A 21203-nucleotide genomic window follows, 5' to 3' on the forward strand; every position below is an offset into this window, starting at 1 on the left:
TTTTCACACCCCTAAAAATATCTCTCACCAAGTGTGCGGATCAAAGGGGGCAGCAGCCCTGCTATGAATACCCCTCCGGTATTTAACCTAAAGCCTCCCCTCAGCGGAGGCTTCCAGGGAGGGGACAAGAGCAAAGAGCCCGCCGCTCCACATCCAGAGCACAGAAGAGGAAGGCGGACTTTGAAATGAGCGCATTGAAGGTGAGCTGATCATAAAAATATATCAGAGCTCTTTTCTAACGAGGAAAGTTATTTGGACAAACGAAGGACAAAACCGACAAAAGATTTCGTTGGAATTTGGAACCTCGAATTTATTTATTTTTTTTTATTTTATTTATTTTTTTTTATGAAAAAGCCTAATGACATAAAATTCCTGGACTCCGAGTTATACTTTCGCTTAATGTGGAGAGAAGGAACTTTTAAAGAGTAAATTTGACGTGAGGGACATCTGCTGAAAGTTTTCTCCGCACCCTGGAAAAATAATACGCTGCGGCACCTCAAATCGTCAGACTGGTTTTACTTCGAAGTCGACGAGAATTGTGAGTAATTCTAGTTTAATGTAAAGAATGGAAAATGAGCCGGGGTGTAAAATACTTGATAGACCTGGGGAGAAAAGAAGGAATCACACAGAACGACAGCAACTTTTAAAGCAGCCACTGTTGAGCAGCTGGAAAAACCTGAACGGGATAATGGTCGGCATGTTCGTATCCGTTCTTTCCCTTGGACTTTGCATTTTGGTGATAATGCGGACCTCAGAACTGCAGTCCAGGATACTGAGTCTGGAGCAGCAACAGGACGCAAAGTTGTCCGCCTGGATGATGACTCTGGAGCAGGTGGAGCCCCTTATTATGAGTCGGGTGGACCAGTTACTGGAGGAGGTAACGCATAAAACACTACTACTACTTCTATAATATTTAATTAAAGGACACAAATACGCCCAAATGAGGTGGGTAACATATTTATATCTTAATAATTAAAAATATGCCTTAAATAAAGACCAGTTCAGTAAACGTGGGGATTCAGTTGTATTTAATTTTTCAGCAGACATCTTGTCTTTTCCGTTCTCACGGCTTGTAGCTTATCTCATTAATCTTGTCTCGCAAAGAATAATTAATTTCTCTATCGTCTAACCTTCTACATGGATGAGGATATTTGACTGTTCTAGCCATATTCCGTGCTGCTGGTTTCATTTTGAAGCTACATTGAAGCTTGTACAGGTTTACACAGTTGTTATTAAAAATTAACTTAGTTTGTCTAGTGACTGAACTAGTTGCAAAGTCTCTCAATCATCTTTGATTTATTTTGGTGACACAACTTGTGTCGATTGTGTGATATAGATTTTATAACCTTTTCTGGGTATAGTGTAAGAATACGCTGGTTACTCAGGTTTATTAAGAACTTGTGTAGTGTGACCTACCTGGTAGATTTATCAGAGTTGCCTACTTTTGTTCCAACAAAATATTATATAGAGATAGAAGTACAGAAGTACAGAATGATTTAGTCAAGACAAATAATCAAGTCCCAGAAAAAGGCTTTGAAAAACTTAAAGGGTTTTGGTGAGTTTGGAAAGACACTGGAGATGAAGGCCACATGATCAATGAACACAGGAATCCCTTTGGTAATGACGCCCAGAGCTTGGCCTATTGCAATAATCAATAAATCAATTAATTGTATTATAAATTAAAAACAAAGTCAATAATTCCCATTGGTATGATTTATCTTTCATCCTTTTTTTTCTCTCTTTCTACCAAAAATTGGATGATAAATGTCTTCAGTTTGGTGCTTTGGTCTCAACCAAACCTTTGTTTGAAAGACTATTATGTCTACAAATACTTCAAAATTCATTGTATTTGCTGTTTTGTTTATTTATTTTAGATATTTAAAAAGTCTTCTAGTTCCAGTGTTAAATGTTCATTAGAATGTAAAGTTTACTGATTTGTTAGAATGTCTTCGTGCATTATTATTTTTGCTATTACCGCTATATTGCTTAAGAATGGTCTCAAAAGAATATTATCGTTTATCGCAATAACTTCTGGAACAATTTATCGTCCAGAAAAAAATGTAATTGTGACAGGCCTACCCACAACAACTGGTTTATGGGAAACGTAGAGTTTAATACATGGGTCTGTGTTGGACATATAATATTAATTTAGAAAAGGGACTTAATAAACTAACTTTGATACAAGGTTCACAACTTGTAAGACATTCATTCATGTTGCATACTTTCCATAAACTATGTTTCACATTTGTAATTTGGGAATACAATTGCAAAGAAAACAATAGCAGTTTTCTAAAAGAGCTTTGGTGTGTTCCTGTTTCCAACACTCCCCAAATGAAACTGCTCATCACAGTCCTCTGCCTCCTAATGCCACTGAAGAGGAAACTCAATAATTCGGTTCAGCTGTGTTGGAGCAGGAACGTATCCAAAAGTTGTAGGATTCAGCTTTTCAGAAAACAACTGTTTGAATATTATTCAGATGGGCAAATACAATTGGACTTTTAAAAATGACTCACCTAGCTGTCTGAGATGAGCTCCTTTCCATTTTCTCTCTTGTATAATCAGTGACGCATCAAGAGTCTGCACCTCAGAGACACTCGGATTTAAAAAGAATAATTAAGATCTTGTCACTGAAATAAATGCTCCTGTTTTCAGTTATGTTATCACTGAAGGTCTTGGTCCATCTGTCTTTACCAAAAGTGTGATCAGCAACACATTTGGACCGGTGTGTTTTGCATCACTACAACTAAGCAATAGTTAGTTTTATCTAAAAAAAAAAATCCAGTGGGTTTTAAAAGCAGACGAGTCACAGGTTATTTCAACCAACTCAGTATGTACACCTGTTCAAAGCTTATGAGCTCCTACTTAACATGATCTTTTGAAGAATGACTGAAAACAGATATTTCTAAAGTTTGTTTCATCTTATTTAAATTCGTGTGTATCTGTAACATTAACTGTAACTATAAAGTTATTTCTAAATTAAGTGAAAGGAATATAGTAATGAAGGAGCAATATTTTCTCCAAAAAACTTTGAAACTCCGATGCCAGAGATATACATTTGTGAGGGAATATTACATTTTAAAAGGCATTGATTTACAATATTAAAAAGTAAGTTCAGAAAGAGTCAAGCAGCTATTCTGCAATGCTGCAACCCCTGGAGAGCGGATCACAACCTCCTTCCTTCGCCAGCTGAATGTTCCGCCTGTCAATTAATTTATGGTCTGAAACGGTCTCTCTTCTGCCTCTGAGATGGTAGAAATGTCAGATTTCACACTTGGGATTGCAAATAGTTTGCCTTCGCTCAGATAAATCTCACTGCCCTGTGTCTCAAAGCCGGGTATGTGTTGTGAGAGAACGTTGGAAACCCATCAGGCCACGGGTTCTGCCTGGCAGGAGGTGGAGGTGTCACAGAAGTCGGTCTCCATTTGGTACTTTAGTTACATATCTATATTAAACGACCTAACTTTAGGAACAGAAGAGAAACGGCGCTAAGTCAGACTGGTAAAGCGAATATTCTCTCAAATCAGACATACATTACATGAATGGTTTTTTTTTGTTTTGTTTTATTTTAAGAAAACCTCAGTGATGTGCAGTCAGGTGAGGCACCTGTCATCATGGAATATATAAAAAGAATATATAATGATAAGGATATATAATGATAAGAAAGTTTATATTGTTGTTTTCACCCTGAGGTTTGTACTACAAAGTATTTATTTTTCATTTAGCTGAACCAGTTTTGATTATTTTTTTCTTCAAAATCGCTGAATTTTCGTAATTTCCCATTCAAATGCTCAGAAACGAAGCTGAGCCTTACCTTGGATTGCCAACCTCTGGCTAACTGCACTGGCTGCCATTCTATGGGATCATGTTCCTCCTGTCTGTATGTCGCCAATAAAATGGTTATTAAAATATTTTATATATGAACTGATTTTCCATAATTTAGCTTATGTATATAATGTACAATGCTTTTTGCCACCAACCGTGTGTGTAACATGTTCCGCATACTGAGACGCGATCATAAACAGCAGAAAACAGATTCCAGGTGAGGCAGGAAATTCTCTTGCTTCATGGCAAGAGAATTCATGAGATCATGAGAATTCATGATCCCAGACATTGGTCTTGTAACTGCAGGTCTGCAGAGTAAGAGACAGCGAGGCAGCCATACAATAAAGAAGTGAAGTGCAGCAATATATACGCAACAGTGACAGATTTCTGACTTTGGTTTTTTCTTCTTTTTCTGTGTAGAAACTTGCAACACAGATGTCAAAGACACGGGAGGTCCGAGATGCTCCACAAAGCTGCCTTTGTCCTCCAGGTATGGTTAAAGCAGAGATGTTTGGTTGAAGCAGTGATGTCCGATTAGCTCTACGGTGGGGCCGACTCCCCGAAAGTTCAAATCTAAGATCTAACATAGAACGCTTATAATTCAGTTTTGATCTAAAACTTCAAATTATGCAATATGATAGGAAGGCAAACAAAAGAATATTTAATATTAAGTCAAACATGATTTTTCTTTTAGTGTAATATCTTTGGCTGGCCTCTCTGTTCTGATTAAAATTGTATATAATCTTCCTTTTATGTTTATGTGAAATACACGCACCTATCCTTCTCCATGAACATCTCTGTGTCACTCTGTTGTAAAATGTTCTGTTTTTATGAATTACTCATGATCAACAAAATGTGTTTTTAATGAACAAAAGAGAAAGCCCTTCAATGTCAAAGTCCAAGGAATTTCTACAAAATAATGACAAATTAAAAATATGTAACATAAAATATGTTACAATGTTCAGGACCTCTTGGTCAATTTTCTCCTTAAAACCAGTCAAGTTATTCCATTAATGTCCCAGATGTTAAAACTTTCTTAACTTCTGTACGGATTTCTTTTTATATCAGTGATGATGCAAGCTTGAACAGTTTCCATGGCGTCAACGCTATAGCTGCCAGCTGCCAGCTATAGAGCTGTTTGCTAATATTCAGGTTCTCCAAATGTGGCGGCTGGTGTAAAAGATTTTTGGTGGAGTTGATGTGCCAATTGATTTCCCTTCCTTGTTCGGTATGAACATTCAAATGAACGGTCGGAAAATTAGTATAATTTCACAATAATGTAACATTTCTCATACAGCAAGATAACATGAAGCAAGTACCTGGCTGCAGCAAACAGAAAGGGGCAGGACAAAACCAAACAGCAGACTCTAACCATATTGGACGCATATGCAGGAGCATCACTGCACTCCGGAAAGGAGAGCCAATTCCTATAATAATTGTGGTCTCAATTTTATTTTCCTCTTGAAATCTTTATTGATTATAGTTATTGTTCAAACATAACCATGAAACAACCGTTGTGAAAGATAAAGATACTAAATATATTAAATCTTAGCCTATGTGAGCAAGTTTAAGGCCAGACTTGAAATTTGTTAATGATTATTTAACTTAAAGAAAGCTATTTTGGATCAACTGTTTTTGTACTTTATATGTTTTAGTTGTAATTGTAGAAAAGCACAAATCTGAAGTGCACTAAATGTACTACTATGTGCTAAAGTGGAACAACTTAAAGTATGCTTTGTACACTTTAAGTATGGCTACTTATGCACTACTAACATGCTTGATTAGTTCACATTAAATGTACCATTTTTGTCAAGGACATTTATATTGTTTATTGTATTTGTCCAAAAAAACTCAAAAGGCACAAATAAAAAAAAAAAAAACTTAAGACTTAAAGGGTGATCAAAGTAAAAGTGAATCCAACTCAAATAGCCTTTTGATGCGCCGAGGGTTTCTGGTTTACGCAGTTTCAGAAAAGTCAAAAATCAGGATGCAGTTCTTTGTTGGTTTATTTCAAAGTTTCAGGAAAACAAGCAGGATCCTGTTCTCAGCCTCTCCTGGTCTGATTCCTGCATTGTCTGGCTGCTTGATTGTATGACCTGCTCACTCACTGACAGAGTGACTGCAAGACTGATAGACAAGGTGACTGGTTTACTGAGTGGGACAGTAACTGGTAAAAAAAACAAAAAAAAACATATGACACAGAATTGTACAAACGGAATATATATTTATATATATTTTCAAATGCTCAACACACTTGGAAAAAAAGTTTGACTTTTGACAAACACATTATGAAAAATATTTCACTAAAGACAGAAAAAGTCTTAAGAAAAAAAATAGCGAGGGAGTTTGAAGCAGGTTAGTTATTCTTGCTTGACTTTGACAACCTTCAGATGTAGATGTCAAGTGGAATTCGGTGAGTCGTGGCTCAGATAGAAATATAAAAGGTGACGTACACACCAACTCTGACAGGTCATCATTAGACCAGGTATTTAAGTTAGCTAATCTACCACCGTTGTTAGGTTAGCTAACAGCAGCGCTGTAGCTAATCTATGACAGTGATCACTTATTAATAATCGCAAAACAAACGTCAAGCCTAAAAACGTAATACTATAACAGAGTGGATGTTCTGTTCTTTGTATGGGAAATGATTGAGTGCTTTTTGGTGTTGAATCCTGAAACATGAGGTGATGTAAACATGAGGCAATGGCGTTGACAGTTGCTATGGCAACGAGCCTGTATGCAGCATTGAAGAGGTTTCACTTTTTTGTGATTACTTTGTAAAGAGCAGCATTTTCCTTCCTGACTTTAACTAAACAAATCTTGGTGTATGATTTGGGGAATCACCGAGTTTTTGCACATTTCTGTACATTCAGTTGTCTGTCCGCTCAATAACATTTAGTCTGTAAGCTGAAAGAAATGTGTGTTCTGTGGTTGTGCTATTCAGGAAAATGCAGCTGTCTCAGCGCCCCAAAATATAAACCCTTGACTGAGAGCCACGAATACCAAAGCAGCTGCCAGAGTAATAGATTTACTAAGGTACATGCAGACCACTGTGTTCTAATTAGCTGCCCGGTTGATAGCCATTCGCTGCTAACACCTCTGGGATCAAAAATGTGCTACAAGCTAGACTGCCTTTTGTTGTTTTCCTTTCTTCTTTTAAATTAATGGAATACAGTAGGATTTCAAAATATGACATATGCTGTTCTCTGTTTTTCTGTTGATTCAGGTTTGTCAGGTGAATGAGAATGTGTAATTATTAAAAGTAGTAATCATTGGGAGCCCCAACGGCCCCCACAAACAACTGAGTACATCCAGTTCTTGAGAGAGATAAAAGGAGTGCCTTTGTCTAATATTAAGAATAAAGTATAGATGGGCATTATTTTCAGGTAGAGTTTAGCTTAGCTTAATTTACCTAATGTTACCTCATGCAGATGACAGGTAACATTAGGACACCTAACCCGTGACCACTTAAGTCACAATAAGTGTCACACTTATTGTTACACTTACGTGTGTGAGGCACAAACTTATTGGCAGCCATAAAATAAAGTTTTCTCAACAGACAAACATAAAAAACAGAGAGAAAACAAAAAAGTGAATAGATTCAGATAATGTGAACTGAAGAGTAATAGAAGAAGCAAGTGAGAAAATGTGGACATTTTGTTATCCAGTAGCCTAATTCTACGGTAGTGTAACTACAGAAATAGCTCAGGATAACCTAAGGCAGTCTAACTGCATGCTTTAAGCTTTAAGGATAGTTAAAGCCTCACGGACTAAAACTGGGTTCTGGTTCCACAGGAGACAACTAAAGGATCTGCCTCTCATTCTGCTTTTTTAAAAATGATCGGAGCCAACAGTAGACCTGCAGTCTGAGAGCAAAGTGCTCTGTTAGGAACATTTGAAACAATAAGATCTCTGACGTATGACGGAGTTTGATTATGAAGGATTTTACACGTGAGGCTCTTGTATTTCGGATTACATGAGGCTAAAATAGGAGAAATATGATTTGTCTTTTTTAATTTTCATCAGTACAAATTCTTTAAAGGGTTTTACAGCATTGTCTGATTAAGATATTCTGTAATGACTTTTTTTTTTTTGGTGAAATTTTGAGTTCCCAAAATTTAAAGTGTAGCAACAGAAAATATGTTCATTATGCTTACATGTTAGAATAGAGTCTCAAACACAAACAGCTCCACAGAGTGCAACAGCAGAAAGCAGAAAGCAGTGGCCATGTCTACATCAGTGGACCACACTTCCAGCCAATCAGAGACAGATAGTTTTTGTGTCCAGTTAGCTTGAGTGAAAAACAACCAGCAAATCAAAATGCAGCACAAAATGGTAGAAATTCCAAAACAAACTATATTATATAAGAAAAACACAAGAGAACAGAGCATTAAATAGTGTGTATCCTAAAGGTATTCAGTAAAGCATTTTAGATATTTCAACATTTCTTGAGCGGTGACATATGGGGGGAAAATGGTTTTGCCTATTTTCTGGATTTGATTTATTCCAAGCGTTGAAAGATGATACAGCTCAAGGAAAAACGTAGCGTTACAGTTTATCCAGAATACATTTTATATACGTTACTGTAGGTGTTAGGAGATAAACACAGAAGAAAACCCACATACGCAAAATGGCTGATCACCAGCCCATGTGGACTATTATTATTTAATATTATTATGTGTTACAGCTGTAGTCAAGAATATGTTTAGAAAACTTGAACACAATGATCAGGATGGGGGAGTGAATACGTTTTGAGACGTGGTTTTTAATAACATTTTTTCCTATCTGTTTTCTTGTTGATTGTTGTGACAAGTGGGCTATTTTTTTTTCTTTTTCTTTTTTAGAAATCTGATCTGTTTCAGCTACATCTCATGTTTATTGTTCAGAAATTGTCAAGGTGCTCCCGTTTTTTTTTGAGTTAAGAGATTTTTAAACAATGCCTGATGCCGCCGGGAGCCTTTTCTTTTTTATCTGTGCAGCTGACACAGGGTGAGTGTGCTCCAGGGTCATGGGACTCGTTATTTAAGTAGACTCGCCAGTTCACCTTGACATTTGTGTTGACAGGAAAAGCCCACAGCGTATCACCTTCTGTGGGTTTGATATATTCACCGGACAGCTGCTAATGCATAGACAAACTGGGGAGAGTGTGGCAACCAGAGACAGAGAACAGGAAGAGGCGGCATGCTGATGCATGTGTGCAATGCATATGTATGTTGTGGCATAATCACTTGGCAAGGTGTATTTTTGAGGATTGCTTTGTTGAAAAATGATGGTTCTCTCTGTACACCCAAATATTCATAAACCCCAAACCTGAATACTGTAGAACGCCAAAAGTAAGATTTAGTCTTTTTTTTTTTCTAAAGGGAAACTGTGTAAGTGTATAACGGTTGTCCCTATAAAAGGACAAGACGTATTCAGAAAGCTCACCAGTGGGGTCAGATTAAAAAAAAAATGATAAAGATTCCACTTAATTGTCCTCCTATTGACCAATGTCACCGTTAAATGTTGATTTCAAAATTTCTGGTGTTAGCTAAACAATTAGAGAAAATTCTGCTAAAGTGTTGGTAGAGTATCCTAACATATTCCAAATATGGTTATTTATAATAATCACATAAAAAAATCCAAAACAAACAAAACTGTATCCTGAAATATCATCAGTCAGCTTCCTTGAATTTTACTGTCAGCAATTGAAAAAGAAAAAAAAAACAGCAGTTAAATTTAATGAATTTAACTTGTCATCAAATTCTAAAAACTAAAAGTAAGACATTAAATTACCTTTGTGTTGTTTGCTTAACCTGGACATTTTCCTTCTAATACAGAGAGGAAGAAAGAAAACTTGGAAAATCTCTTCTTCCATGATTCAATTCAGTTCAAAGTTAATCATTGAGCCCCAAAGGGAAAACAAATGTTACTCATATTATTCGAGGTTCTTCGAAGAGTTATTGTAGAGGCTGATGGATAGTGTTGGCTCTGACTGAAGACACTGTTGTGTACCACGCTCATGAAGAATGCTCGGATTTGTCCGTCATTTTCTTGATCTTATGTGAAAAACTTCTTTGCACCGTCACATCCACAGTCTTTCCTTCATCAGTCCTTGGTTCTGATGCTGCTACCTCAACAAATAACGGCAGAAGAGATGACACCCTCATCAACAGACTTATGGAAGACATAATCTTGGTGCAACCACAGAAGAACCTAAGATTCCTCATTAAGTAGAGTCTTTCTTTGTGATTTCTTATATATAGCAGTAGAGGGCACAATGACATCACACAGAGAGAAGCACGCTCAGTTTTATCCCAACCATCATAAAAACAAGAAGAAGTCCTCAGTGTTTGTGGAAGTAAACATGGATGCTAACAGTGGAGCATAGCTTACATATTTGAAATTGTTGTCCGACCGGAGCCAGAATATTAACAACTTAATCCTCATTATAGTCCGACATGGTTGTTATTTTTTCTGCCTGCTTGCTTGTATCAGGGTGCAGAATAGAGACATTTGTCGAGTATCAGTGACGTTCAGGTCGGATGAATGCGACCTGGACATTAGGTCACATTTGAAAATATCAGATGTGTGTCGGATACCCAAGTGGCCCGGGTTGCATTAGAAAAAAATCCGATCTGTGTTGTTCAGACTGTCATCAGATCAGATTCAGGCTGCTGTGTGGACTTAGCCAGAAAGCGGTCCATCAACTCTGTACTCAAGCTTCTTGACCATCTCTGAAACACCCGATGACTGCAGTCGTTGAGTATTTCTGCAGATGACAGGAGTCTGACCTGTGCTCTGAGTCGCAGTGCATGTCAGACTGCTGTAAAATTAGAGTGACTACAGTTGCTTTTCTTCGTCATAGTAATTTATGGATTGACCAAAAGCATCTAAAGATTCCTTTAGTAACCAGTGAATCTGCTGAGCGTCTGCATACATGTTTCTTCTTTGCTCATCTTTGTTTTGCAACAACTGCAGCGCGTCGGCTCTCTGAAGAAGTAGAAGAACGTGGCAGGGGATAGATGACTTTACCAGAGACCTTAGCATGGCTGGAACATTTAAAGAAAAGAAAACACTTCTCAGGTTTCACCATTATATCACACTCTTTCATATTCGTTCCAAATGTGCCAGAAAAAGGAAAATAATAACAATAGAAAAATTTATTCAAATGTGGATATTTTTGCATTCTCTACCTCATGGCCCGAATGTCTAACAGAAGTTGAGGTGAGGTAAAGCGAACCTTGAGAAATATTTCAAAAATACAACTTTGCAATTAATTCAATGTAAAACAAAACAAAAAGCAGAGCAGTTGGGGTCTGGCAAAGTCAAATGGATAAGTTAAAATAAATAAAAGCTTCAATAAAAAAATATATATTTATGACAGCAAAAGCAAGAAAAATATATACTTTTTATCCATTGCATGTGGCATAAATTCATATTTCCGAAGTAATTTTTAATTCTTAGTTGAACTCGGTTCCAGTATCCCAATTTGATTAATGCATATTTAATGTATTGAGACTTTTTTTTCTGCTTGTTTTACTTTTTGCATTCATGTGTCAAACATTTATGTACATTTTGATTCCCATGTATGTTCTACTACGGAAAGCTCAATTTCAATGTTTTATCTCTCTCTGTCTTGCAGGACCTCCAGTAAGTAACATCAGACGCTGTATTTGAACTCCATGTGGTAAAATGATAACTTTTATCATTTTCGTGTGAACTGCATCACTAGCGTTAAAACATATTGTGGAATACAATATGTGTACACACACACACACACACACACACGCACACACACACACACACACACACACACACACGCACACATCTGCGTGTGTGTGTGTGTGTGTATTCGTGTGTGTGTGTGTGTGTGTGTCTATACTCTGGTGTGTGTGTTTCTCTTATGCTATCTGTTCATAGGGGACTGCAGGGGAGCCTGGTCTGTCTATCATTGGACCAAGAGGGCCTCCTGTGAGTACTGCTGTTTGTGATATGCCAAAACTCATGATTACTTCAAAAATGTATATATTTTATTATATTTTCTCCCATGGAGGTTGCCATTTTTAAACCTGCTAAAAATGAACAGGTTTAAGAGAAGTTTAGTCTTATTTGACTTTTGCATATGATAAAACTGTACAGTCTGTACTCTGAGAATACCTGATATCTGCTAGATAACGGTATGTTGTTGTTTTTACCCTGTTACCTCTGAGGCTAAATGTTTTCAGTTAGGTTTAGTTGGTTGGATTAATCCTTTGTTCCCTAAGCAAAAGCAATTGCAAAGTGTGTGATGCTTGTCTTTGTCACAAAGCAACAATCTGTTGAGACCAGTCTGTCAGTGTGAACTCCAAGTCTTTTCAAAATCTTAGAAAACAGAAAAAGTCATGAATTTTGTCCTCAGCTAAGGAAATTGATAAAAAATTTCTTTACTATCCTGCACTCTTGCATGCCAGATTAACAATATTTTTACTGTCCTCTTTCTTTTTAGGGACAACCTGGCACAAGAGGATTCTCTGGTTTCCCAGTAAGTGATTGTACAGTTTTTAGTGAGACAGATGGAATGGGTACGGATGTGTCTTTTATCACAAAACCTAGTTTACAGTTACGTCATATGCCACAGTTGTAGCCATAGAAACCTTGAATAATTGCTAAGTAAGATATAAGATATAGAATAGAGACCAAGATACAAGGAAAATGGTCTAAATATTTTGCAGTACTGCCTGATTTTTGTATCAAAGTTAGTGACAAGGTAAAATGTTTTATTTTTTATGACCCAAACTTTAACCTTTACCTTTAAGCTTTGATCTGCAACCAAAAAGGAACAAAAGGACTAGATATACATGAAGTTAAATAGGTTAAACACATGAAAACATAATTTTCTTACAGGTTTAAAATAACAGGAAATTCAATTGCATATATATTTGGATATGTACACTTTTATTCCTTGGCATTTTATTCTTCCATATTATTGTTGAAGTACATGTTGATTAATATTTAAATTTGCTATATTTAAATCGCTGCTTAGGTTAAAACTGGATGTTGCTTCATCCGGTTTTAAGATTTTCTTAGACATTGTTAATGATTTGTTTAGTGACTTGGATTAAATGTTTGTCTTCTTCTCCATAGGGTCCTATTGGGTTGGACGGAAAGCCTGTGAGTTTTCTTTTTTCTTTTGGAAGAAAATAAAAGTAGAGATTTTTGTGTACTTGTTTATTGTGTGAGTGCATGGCTGTGGTTTCAATGAATTAAAAGCTCTTTTTGGTTTTATCGGCTTTAACAACGCAATGTAACGATTCACATTGTGTAACCTAACCTAACATTTTATGTTCACTCAGGGGCAAAAAGGACAAAAGGGAGACATGGTGAGCATGGCTACTTGGTTTTACCCACAATACACTAGTAATAATTTGAATTGTTTGACCGCTTCAGTTTTAAAAGTAGAATAAAATTTCCAGTTTTAATTGAAGGAATGATAAAGTGGAACTGTTTTGTTGATTTTTCGTTTCTTTTCTTTTAGGGTTCTCGTGGTCCTCAAGGAAACCTGGTGAGTTGCAATTATTTTTTTGTTTATTCTTTTTCATAAGATAGCAAACCTGATATCTTTGCAAAATATATAAAAAGAAAACTTATTTTCCCTTTCATTTATTTCTAGGGGGAGCCGGGCCTCAAAGGGGAGAAGGTGAGAGATGCTGCCATTTGAGAGTCAGCCGACTTGTGAACATATTTCAACAAGTATTTCTGTATGGAAACAGATTACAACTTTGTCCTATTGTATAAACCCAGATCCCAGGTCTGAATTTAGCAGCCACTTAGTGGAACTGATTTTAATATATAATATATTTGATCATGTAGAAATCATTCTTTACATGGGCAACAAGAAAGTAGAAATTACTCTTGGAGGCCCCCCGGTGGCCACGGTAGGTCACACTTCACCGGTAATTTACGCATCCAAACCTCCAAAGGAGCGGTGGAAGATAAGTAAGCGAAACAATGTCACAAAAAAGAACTTATCCTTCAGTGAGAGAGAAAATAAGGATACAATACATACATTTAATCCAATTTGAACCTGGTTATTAAACAAAGCAGTCAAGTTTGGTTTGCATTTCAAATTGGATACACAGTTTTCGAGACTTCCAAATACAAAACAAGTGCTGACTTCAACAAGTGTAGTTGGTGTAATGTTTACAACATAGCTTAAATGGATACTTGGAGGTTTACTGAATGTTTTTTTTTTTTTTATCTCCAGGGTACATGTGGAGACTTAACACACCGGGTAAGATTTTATATATATATATATATATATATATATATATATATATATATATATATATATATATATATATATATATATATATATATATTCACAACATGCTGACACTTCATAAGTAGCTATTGAAAACAACAATTTGATTGGTTTGGGTTTTCCTAAATAGTCTCTTCCTTTTCACACTGATATTATTCATGTTGAGTGTATTTCAAATGTGTCCCTTTCAATTTCTTCACCAGGTTTAAAGCCCCATTGTGATATAGACAGGCAGAAAATCAGCAGCACACATCAAAATGGTTACACAGATGGAAGATACTTAAAAGACATAACAATAATAAAAAAGCACATGTAGATATGAAGGGAGTATTGTTTTGATCTTCCTCTTGAAAATGGAAATCTTTCAAGCTTTATGTGATGAGATTCATGGAAAAAAAGTCCAGGAATAGAGAAATTAAGAATTTTTTTTTTTTTTACTGTTAGTTTTACATGCTGTACATGTCCTGAATTTGTTACAGCTGCACTGATTGGGCTTTTCCAGATCTCTAGAATGTAATCCTTTCAAAGGAAGAACATTAAAAAGGAAGATTTTTATTGTTTCTATCCCTAAGATTGTTGCAAGCATTTGTTGCACATGCTTTTTGCTTCCTTTCCCGCTTTATGTTCTTTACTCCAGTCATGCCCTCCCCCTTTTAATTTCCATTCTTGTGGTCTGTTTTCCTTCCCGTTTCATTCTTTTCCTTTTCATTCTTGTTTGAACCTTAGATTTTTCCATCCAATGATCTTTTTGCATGGGGGTCAAGTCTGTTTATGACTTCTTCTTACAGGTGTTGCCCATGACCCTGAGAAACACGCCTTCTTTAAACCATCTAATCTTAAAACGCCTGCAGGTAAACATCTGTCTAGACAATATTTATTTTTCTTTAAGCCTTATGTACAACTAACCAACATGCCACAAACTTTGTCTCCTCTGTCATCTGCCTAACAATCTTTTGGCTTTAACATTTTTGGCCGTGTTGAAACCAAAATGATTTGTTGTTATTCAATACCTGGCATGCAGACTTTATATGTTAATAAAAAAGAATTTTGCATAGCAAAGATTCGGTATGAATTGTTACATTAAAACAAATTACTACTTTTTTATTCATTCATTAAGAAAATTCAGTAACTCAGAAAAGAAGATTATTGTGGCTCAGCTAAATATTGAAAACTTGTGGAATCACATACTAATCAGCTAATTAACTCAAAACATTTACAAAAGAAATAGTGACATGCCCAATGTATTGCATGATATCATTTGTCATCAGTCACTCAGCCGTCTCAGAACGTATAGGCGACTTTGGCCCTTCCTGTATGCAGCACTAATGTTCTTGATCCAGTCCAGTTTATAGTCATTGTGAAGTCTCAAATATTTATAATTCTCCACAATATCCACACTGAGCCCCGGGATGATAACAGGGGCCACTGGCATCCTGGTCCTCCTCCTCAGATCCACCATCAGTTCCTTGGTCTTTGTCACTTTGAGCTGCAGGTGGTTCAGCTCACATCATGTGACAAAGTTGCCTACATAAGCCCTGTATTTAACCTCATCACCCTCACTGATACAACCAACTGCAGCTGAACATCTGGAGATGACAGGACTCAGTGCAGTAGCTGACGTCGGTTGTGAAGAGCGTGAAGATGAAGGGAGACAGGATAGTCCCTTGTGAAACCCTTGAGTTGTTGACAACACTGTCTGACACACAGTGTCACAGACGCACGAAATATGGTCTGCCAGTTAGACAGTCAACAATCCTGGTTGTGTTTGTGTGAGAGCATATATATAGACATTTATGCGCAATTGCAAGTTTTGTCCCATGGGGGCTCTCATATCTCTGCTCTAGTGCACGCCATGGTCCTGCTGTTGTCCCCATAAATACTGTACAGACCTCATAGCTTTCATGCAAGCTTTGCACAAACCATGTGGGCACAGCTCTCATCCCACTCCAGACACTTTAGGTTTTTCAGTCACATGGCTCTGGCTGAGTCAGTACTATTTTAGCTGAAAGTCAAGAGCCAAGCCAAGAACCATGTCAGTGACGAATGGAGGATGAAGGATCATCAGACTCAGAGAGCAACTAAGACTGGGTCCAGGTCCCGGATCAGTGCTGCCTTGAGACCGTTTGTTTGTCCCAATTAGACTGATGACGAGCTGGTGTCATACTTTCTGTCTTCTGAGAGGGAAAACTGTCCAGCCTGCTGCAGTCCCTCTTCTTCTGACTCCTTTGCTGTCTTCACCTTGGGAACTTATTCAGGTTGACCTCTGTGGAGAACATTATGGGGTACCTTCTCTTGCTCGCCACCTGCTGGTTGTGGATGATCTTCATTCTAAGTGATCAGAAATTTGCAAACTGAACTCCATCACTGCATCTTCCATCATCGACTTTCTGGAACCTTTTTGGGTGTTTAAAGGGTTTTATAAATAAAATTGATCATTAACTGTTCATCCATTCATCCATCCATTTTCTAACACCCTTGTCCCTAGTGGGGTCAGGAGGGGTACTGGTGTCCATCTCCAGCAAACGTTTTGGGCGAGAGGCGGGGTCACCCTGGACAGGTCGCCAGTCTGTCGCAGTCATTAACTGTCTCCATTAATATTTTTAATGGAAATCACTTGAACTTGCTTTCATTACTTTAGCTGAAATTAACTATATTGTCACTTCTAGCAGAAGCCTTAAAACTTTTACATCTCTTTCCCTGAAATAGAAAAATAATGTACCAAATGTAAACTTTGCAGTAATGTAAAGAGTTGACTATTAATAGCTTTGTTAGTCTTCATAATTGATTGCAACTCAAAAGTCTCTCAGCAGGGTGCACCCGGATTACAAGGACCCCCAGGACCCCCAGGCCTCCCTGGTGCCCCTGGTTCCCCTGGTTCCCCTGGCCTTAATGGTCCCAGCGGACCACCGGTGAGTCCCAGCTTTATTTGAGATACAAAACCACAAAAAATTGACTTTTTGTACAATATTCCTAGTTAAGTCTAGTTTTTAATCGTTCCTTGTTGAAAAGAAATGTAAACATCAGTCATGGAAGTAGTGCTCTTGTTCTTTTTAATGAACACATTTTAGCAAAGATTTACACTGACTGCGGGGCAAACTCCTACTACTATTGCCACCATCGTCTCTCAATGTAGCTAACTTTGGGTCATAATTTCATGTCACCTACCCAGTGACGGAGAATTGACGAGTGAGATACTGTTAATGAATTGTCCACGACGCTTTTTAAAACATCCTTGCAATGTATCCACCTCTGATTTGTCGCCATTTATGCCAGGTAAAAGAAACCTGGCATTGCTATCGATGTCAAAATATTTAAAATCGATAGCAAGTCTGTAACCCTGCAACCGCAAATAACAGCACAACAGCTGCTATGAATTAGGGGTAAGTCAGGAGTACTGTGGATTTGAAGTACAGAGTTCGGGCTGACTGGATGTTACAGGTAGCCATTTGGATATCAGCTGATTTTTCTCCAACTCCATTGATGTTTACATTCAAATTGATGTTTCAGGTGATTAATTCAGCTAAGTGCAAATGAATGCCATTACAATGGACACCTCTAAAACAGCCTGGATTTTGTCTGAGGTGTCTAAAGGTTTCTGTCCCTCTAAAGGTTTGTCATTCCAAATACAAAGCAGAACGGAAAAAAAATAAAAAGATCAAAATTATAATTCCACAAAACAACAAATTCCCTAAAAAGTTTGTAATATCATTTAATTCCCTCACTCCAAGAAAAAGGAACCACCGCAACCAACCAGTATACTCAAAGCATTTCAATATACTGCCCACACAAACAGAAGCACCTGGAAGTATGGATTACCAAAGAAACATACATGTTTTCTATGTGTGCCAGGGTGAAAAGGGAGAGCCAAGCTCTTTTGCTAAGGGGAGTAAAGGAGAGCCAGGTTCACCAGGACTAATCGGCCCAATGGGGCCCAAGGTGAGATAAGTATCATTGATTATCTTTTAGCTCAGCAATTAAAGTTGTACAAAAAACAAAGACTTAAAGAAGTTTATTTTTTAGGGCGAAAAAGGAAATAAGGTAAGACATAAAACTGAAACCACTCATTAAAAAAAAATAAGAATAAGGGTAATTGCTTTGCAAACATGTTATGGTGGTCAATTTTCTATTAGGGGGAAGCAGGTACCAAAGGCCCTGCTGGCCCAAGAGTAAGTCTTTAATAATACATAATTGAAATACAAAATTTTTTAAATTTAGGATTTCATTTCTCATTGCTAATCAAAGAACTTTTATCTCTGTGTCCACAAAGGTTCCAAATGTTTTTGTCCTGTTTCTTAGGGTCCATCAGGTCCAACGGGGCAGCCAGGAAAGATTGAACTCCAGAACACTGAAAATGTATTCCATTATTTCAGTATGTATTGTATCCCTGTAAGAGAATGTGTATTAGTTTAGTAATAGTATGTTTCTTTGCAGAGCATTCGCAATATGCCCCTAATGGTAAGTGACTTTAGTTTATCCCTTATTATATGGTGGGTTGTTGGAGGATTGCTCAAACCAAGAATTCAGTTCTGCCAATGAAGGATGCTAGATGTTGAACATGACTTAAAATGAACTAAAACTGCAATGCTAAAGCAGACTGCTTGAAAGATCAGACTAGCTCAGAGGGCTAACACTAAGGTTGAGAGATACATTATATTCATGAGTTCTTGTCATTCTCTACAAGATCTAGAGAAACTCATCCATGCTTTTAACTTTAGTCGCATTGGCAAGTTAAATTTATAGCACCTGCGATTCTCCTCACTTTGCTCTTCAATTCTGTTTGCATGTTGCTTTGAAGATCAGGTTTTTTTTGTGTTATCAAGTCTATTTCTATACATGCAAACCTTTAGAAGAAAAGGCCCCAAGTGGATTAGCAAGGAAGAGAACAAACAGTAAGATAGTAAGATCAAACTTTCAAGATGACTCTTGAAGGGCAGATGATATTGAAGGGCAAAAACAGTGTTGGGATGAGGCACTTAGCAAAACTCCAAAACATCAAGCAGAAGTAGAATCAACAAACCAAATGGATTTATGTTGTTTTTCTGACATTATTCCACATCATCATAGGGGCTTCCTGGATTACCTGGACCACCAGGATCCCCTGGAACCCCTGGTGAAAAGGTAGGTGATTTTTTTTAAAATGGCATTTAAACAAGATTTTCTAACCCTATAATTGTGAGGATGTAGATTTTGTGTGTCTGTTTCTAGTTAATCTTGTCTCTGTGTCATCTTCCTGCCCTGATTACCTCCCTGTGTATTTAACTTCACCTGTGTCACCCACTCCCTGCCAGATCCTAGTCGTTAGTCGTGTCTCATTGTCTAGTGTTAGTTCCAGTGCTACCAGTGGTGCTATCCTCTTCGTTTACCTGGATTTTTGTTCACTTTGTCCATTAAAATCATCACTTTCCACTTCAACCTAGGTCCAGTCGCATACATCCTCACCACCACAAACACTACAATTCATGACAATAATCAGGCCTGTCTATATACCGTCTTAGCACTGGCAATTGTGCTAAAGCCTATTAAAATGCAGATTTTTAGATCTAAGCACTAAAAGTTGTTTGTTAATGCTTATTAAAATTTTAAAGGTAGATATTAGCTGTAATACAGAAGTTTGTAACTAAGATGAAATTTGTTCAAACAAGATTAATGTTTAATTGGTATACTTGGTTAAAAAAATAAGCATGATTACTGTATAAACACTCACATTTTCAGTTATTGGCTTTTCCCCGCTTTATTCTAAGCAGGTTTTGCTGGTTTTAACAACAACCAGGGATGGGCCAGTTACTGGTATTGAAGCATACCATAATATGAAAAAGTCGCTGTTTCAAACCACAAACATTTTTCATACCATTCTTCCAGAGTAAGCGTTTCTTTTTACTGGTCAGAGTGGAGGTAGGATCCCAGCGGTCATGTGTAGCTGCTGCATGATGACCCCTCACCCCATCTAAAGTCCGCTGTAAGGGAATACTTTGGCTACCAAAGGAGGATAGGTGGCCACTTGGAATCAAATGGACTAAGCAGCAGGTTGTACTTCTTAAGTTGCTCTTGATAGGCCTTCAAGTGAGGACTACAATTGATTAGGAGAGTATGTGGAGCCTAAATATTGCAAGGGACTGATAGTGTTGAGGATGGTAAGGGAAATGAGTGTGGGAATCCATATTGAAAACTATGTTAAACCTAAAGATTTCTTTTTAATGTTATTGTACCGATACATTGCAGTCAGATTTGTGGGAAAATAAATATATAAATGTAAAACTTACTGATTTGGTAGATGAGAATCTGCCAGGGGGGAATGATAGTAATAATAATAATCAGTTTAATTTATAACACACTTTTCATTAACAAAAATCTCAAAGTGCTACACAGTGCAACTAAAAACAAATAAAATCAACAATCGAAAAAAGACAGTCATTTAAAAGTGGAGTAGGCTTGTCTAAAAAGAAAAGTTTTCAGGCTGGTTTTAAAATCAGACAATAATTGCGGGGCTCTCAAATAGTCCGGGAGAGAGTTCCATAGATGAGGAGCAGCCACAGCAAATGCCCGATCGCCCATAGTCCTTAGTCTTGATCGAGGAAGGTGGAGAAGATTACAGGCTTGGGATCGTAAGAATCTAGAAGTTGAATGTGAAATAAGGAGGTCCTTCAAATAATCCGGTGAGGTTCCATATAGACAGTGATGAGTGATAAGTGCAATTTTATACTGAATCCTATAAGTTACAGGAAGCCAGTGAAGCTCGTAAAGAGTAGGTGTGATGTGGTCAAATTTACGAGCTCTCAATGAATGATGAGATCACTGGGGCTCTGTACCTTTGTGGGTAGAACACGTAGTGGTCCAGATTTAGATGATTGATGGAGCAGCGTGATCATTGAGATGGGAAAAGTTATGGGTTATGTTGGAGGGCGGACAGGTAACAGCACAGGTAGTGGAAGGAGAAGCGGTCCGTCGCTAGCAGTGGAAGGAGAGGCCAGAGATTCTTCCTTAGGAACTTACAGTCTTGGACATGAAGGACTTGGGCAACACAATTGGTAACATCCAAGGCACCACAAAAGGAGACCATAAGGTGAAGGACTCAGGCCACACAGTGGGTAAAATCCAAGGT

The 21203-nt window shown here is 37.4% G+C and overlaps 1 protein-coding gene across 1 annotated transcript in view; it reads left to right on the top strand.

The window, feature by feature from the left end:
• The first annotated feature begins 742 nt into the window (after window positions 1-742).
• LOC106963396 (collagen alpha-1(XIII) chain-like) overlaps window positions 743-21203 on the top strand; it is a 39574-nt gene continuing 19113 nt past the window's right edge. Inside the window, exons 1-18 of the mRNA XM_015058293.1 lie at window positions 743-877; window positions 4243-4312; window positions 11447-11454; window positions 11725-11775; window positions 12290-12325; window positions 12928-12954; window positions 13137-13163; window positions 13319-13345; window positions 13454-13480; window positions 14048-14074; window positions 14893-14955; window positions 16915-17013; window positions 17954-18040; window positions 18125-18142; window positions 18235-18270; window positions 18372-18473; window positions 18536-18559; window positions 19169-19222. Of these exons, the coding sequence (XP_014913779.1) occupies window positions 743-877; window positions 4243-4312; window positions 11447-11454; window positions 11725-11775; window positions 12290-12325; window positions 12928-12954; window positions 13137-13163; window positions 13319-13345; window positions 13454-13480; window positions 14048-14074; window positions 14893-14955; window positions 16915-17013; window positions 17954-18040; window positions 18125-18142; window positions 18235-18270; window positions 18372-18473; window positions 18536-18559; window positions 19169-19222 (918 nt within the window). The remainder of the gene's footprint in view (window positions 878-4242; window positions 4313-11446; window positions 11455-11724; window positions 11776-12289; window positions 12326-12927; window positions 12955-13136; window positions 13164-13318; window positions 13346-13453; window positions 13481-14047; window positions 14075-14892; window positions 14956-16914; window positions 17014-17953; window positions 18041-18124; window positions 18143-18234; window positions 18271-18371; window positions 18474-18535; window positions 18560-19168; window positions 19223-21203) is intronic.

The sequence above is a fragment of the Poecilia latipinna genome, unplaced genomic scaffold (genome assembly GCF_001443285.1).
Source record: "Poecilia latipinna isolate Pla-1442-1.1 unplaced genomic scaffold, P_latipinna-1.0 Scaffold1530, whole genome shotgun sequence".
Lineage (NCBI taxonomy): Eukaryota > Metazoa > Chordata > Actinopteri > Cyprinodontiformes > Poeciliidae > Poecilia > Poecilia latipinna.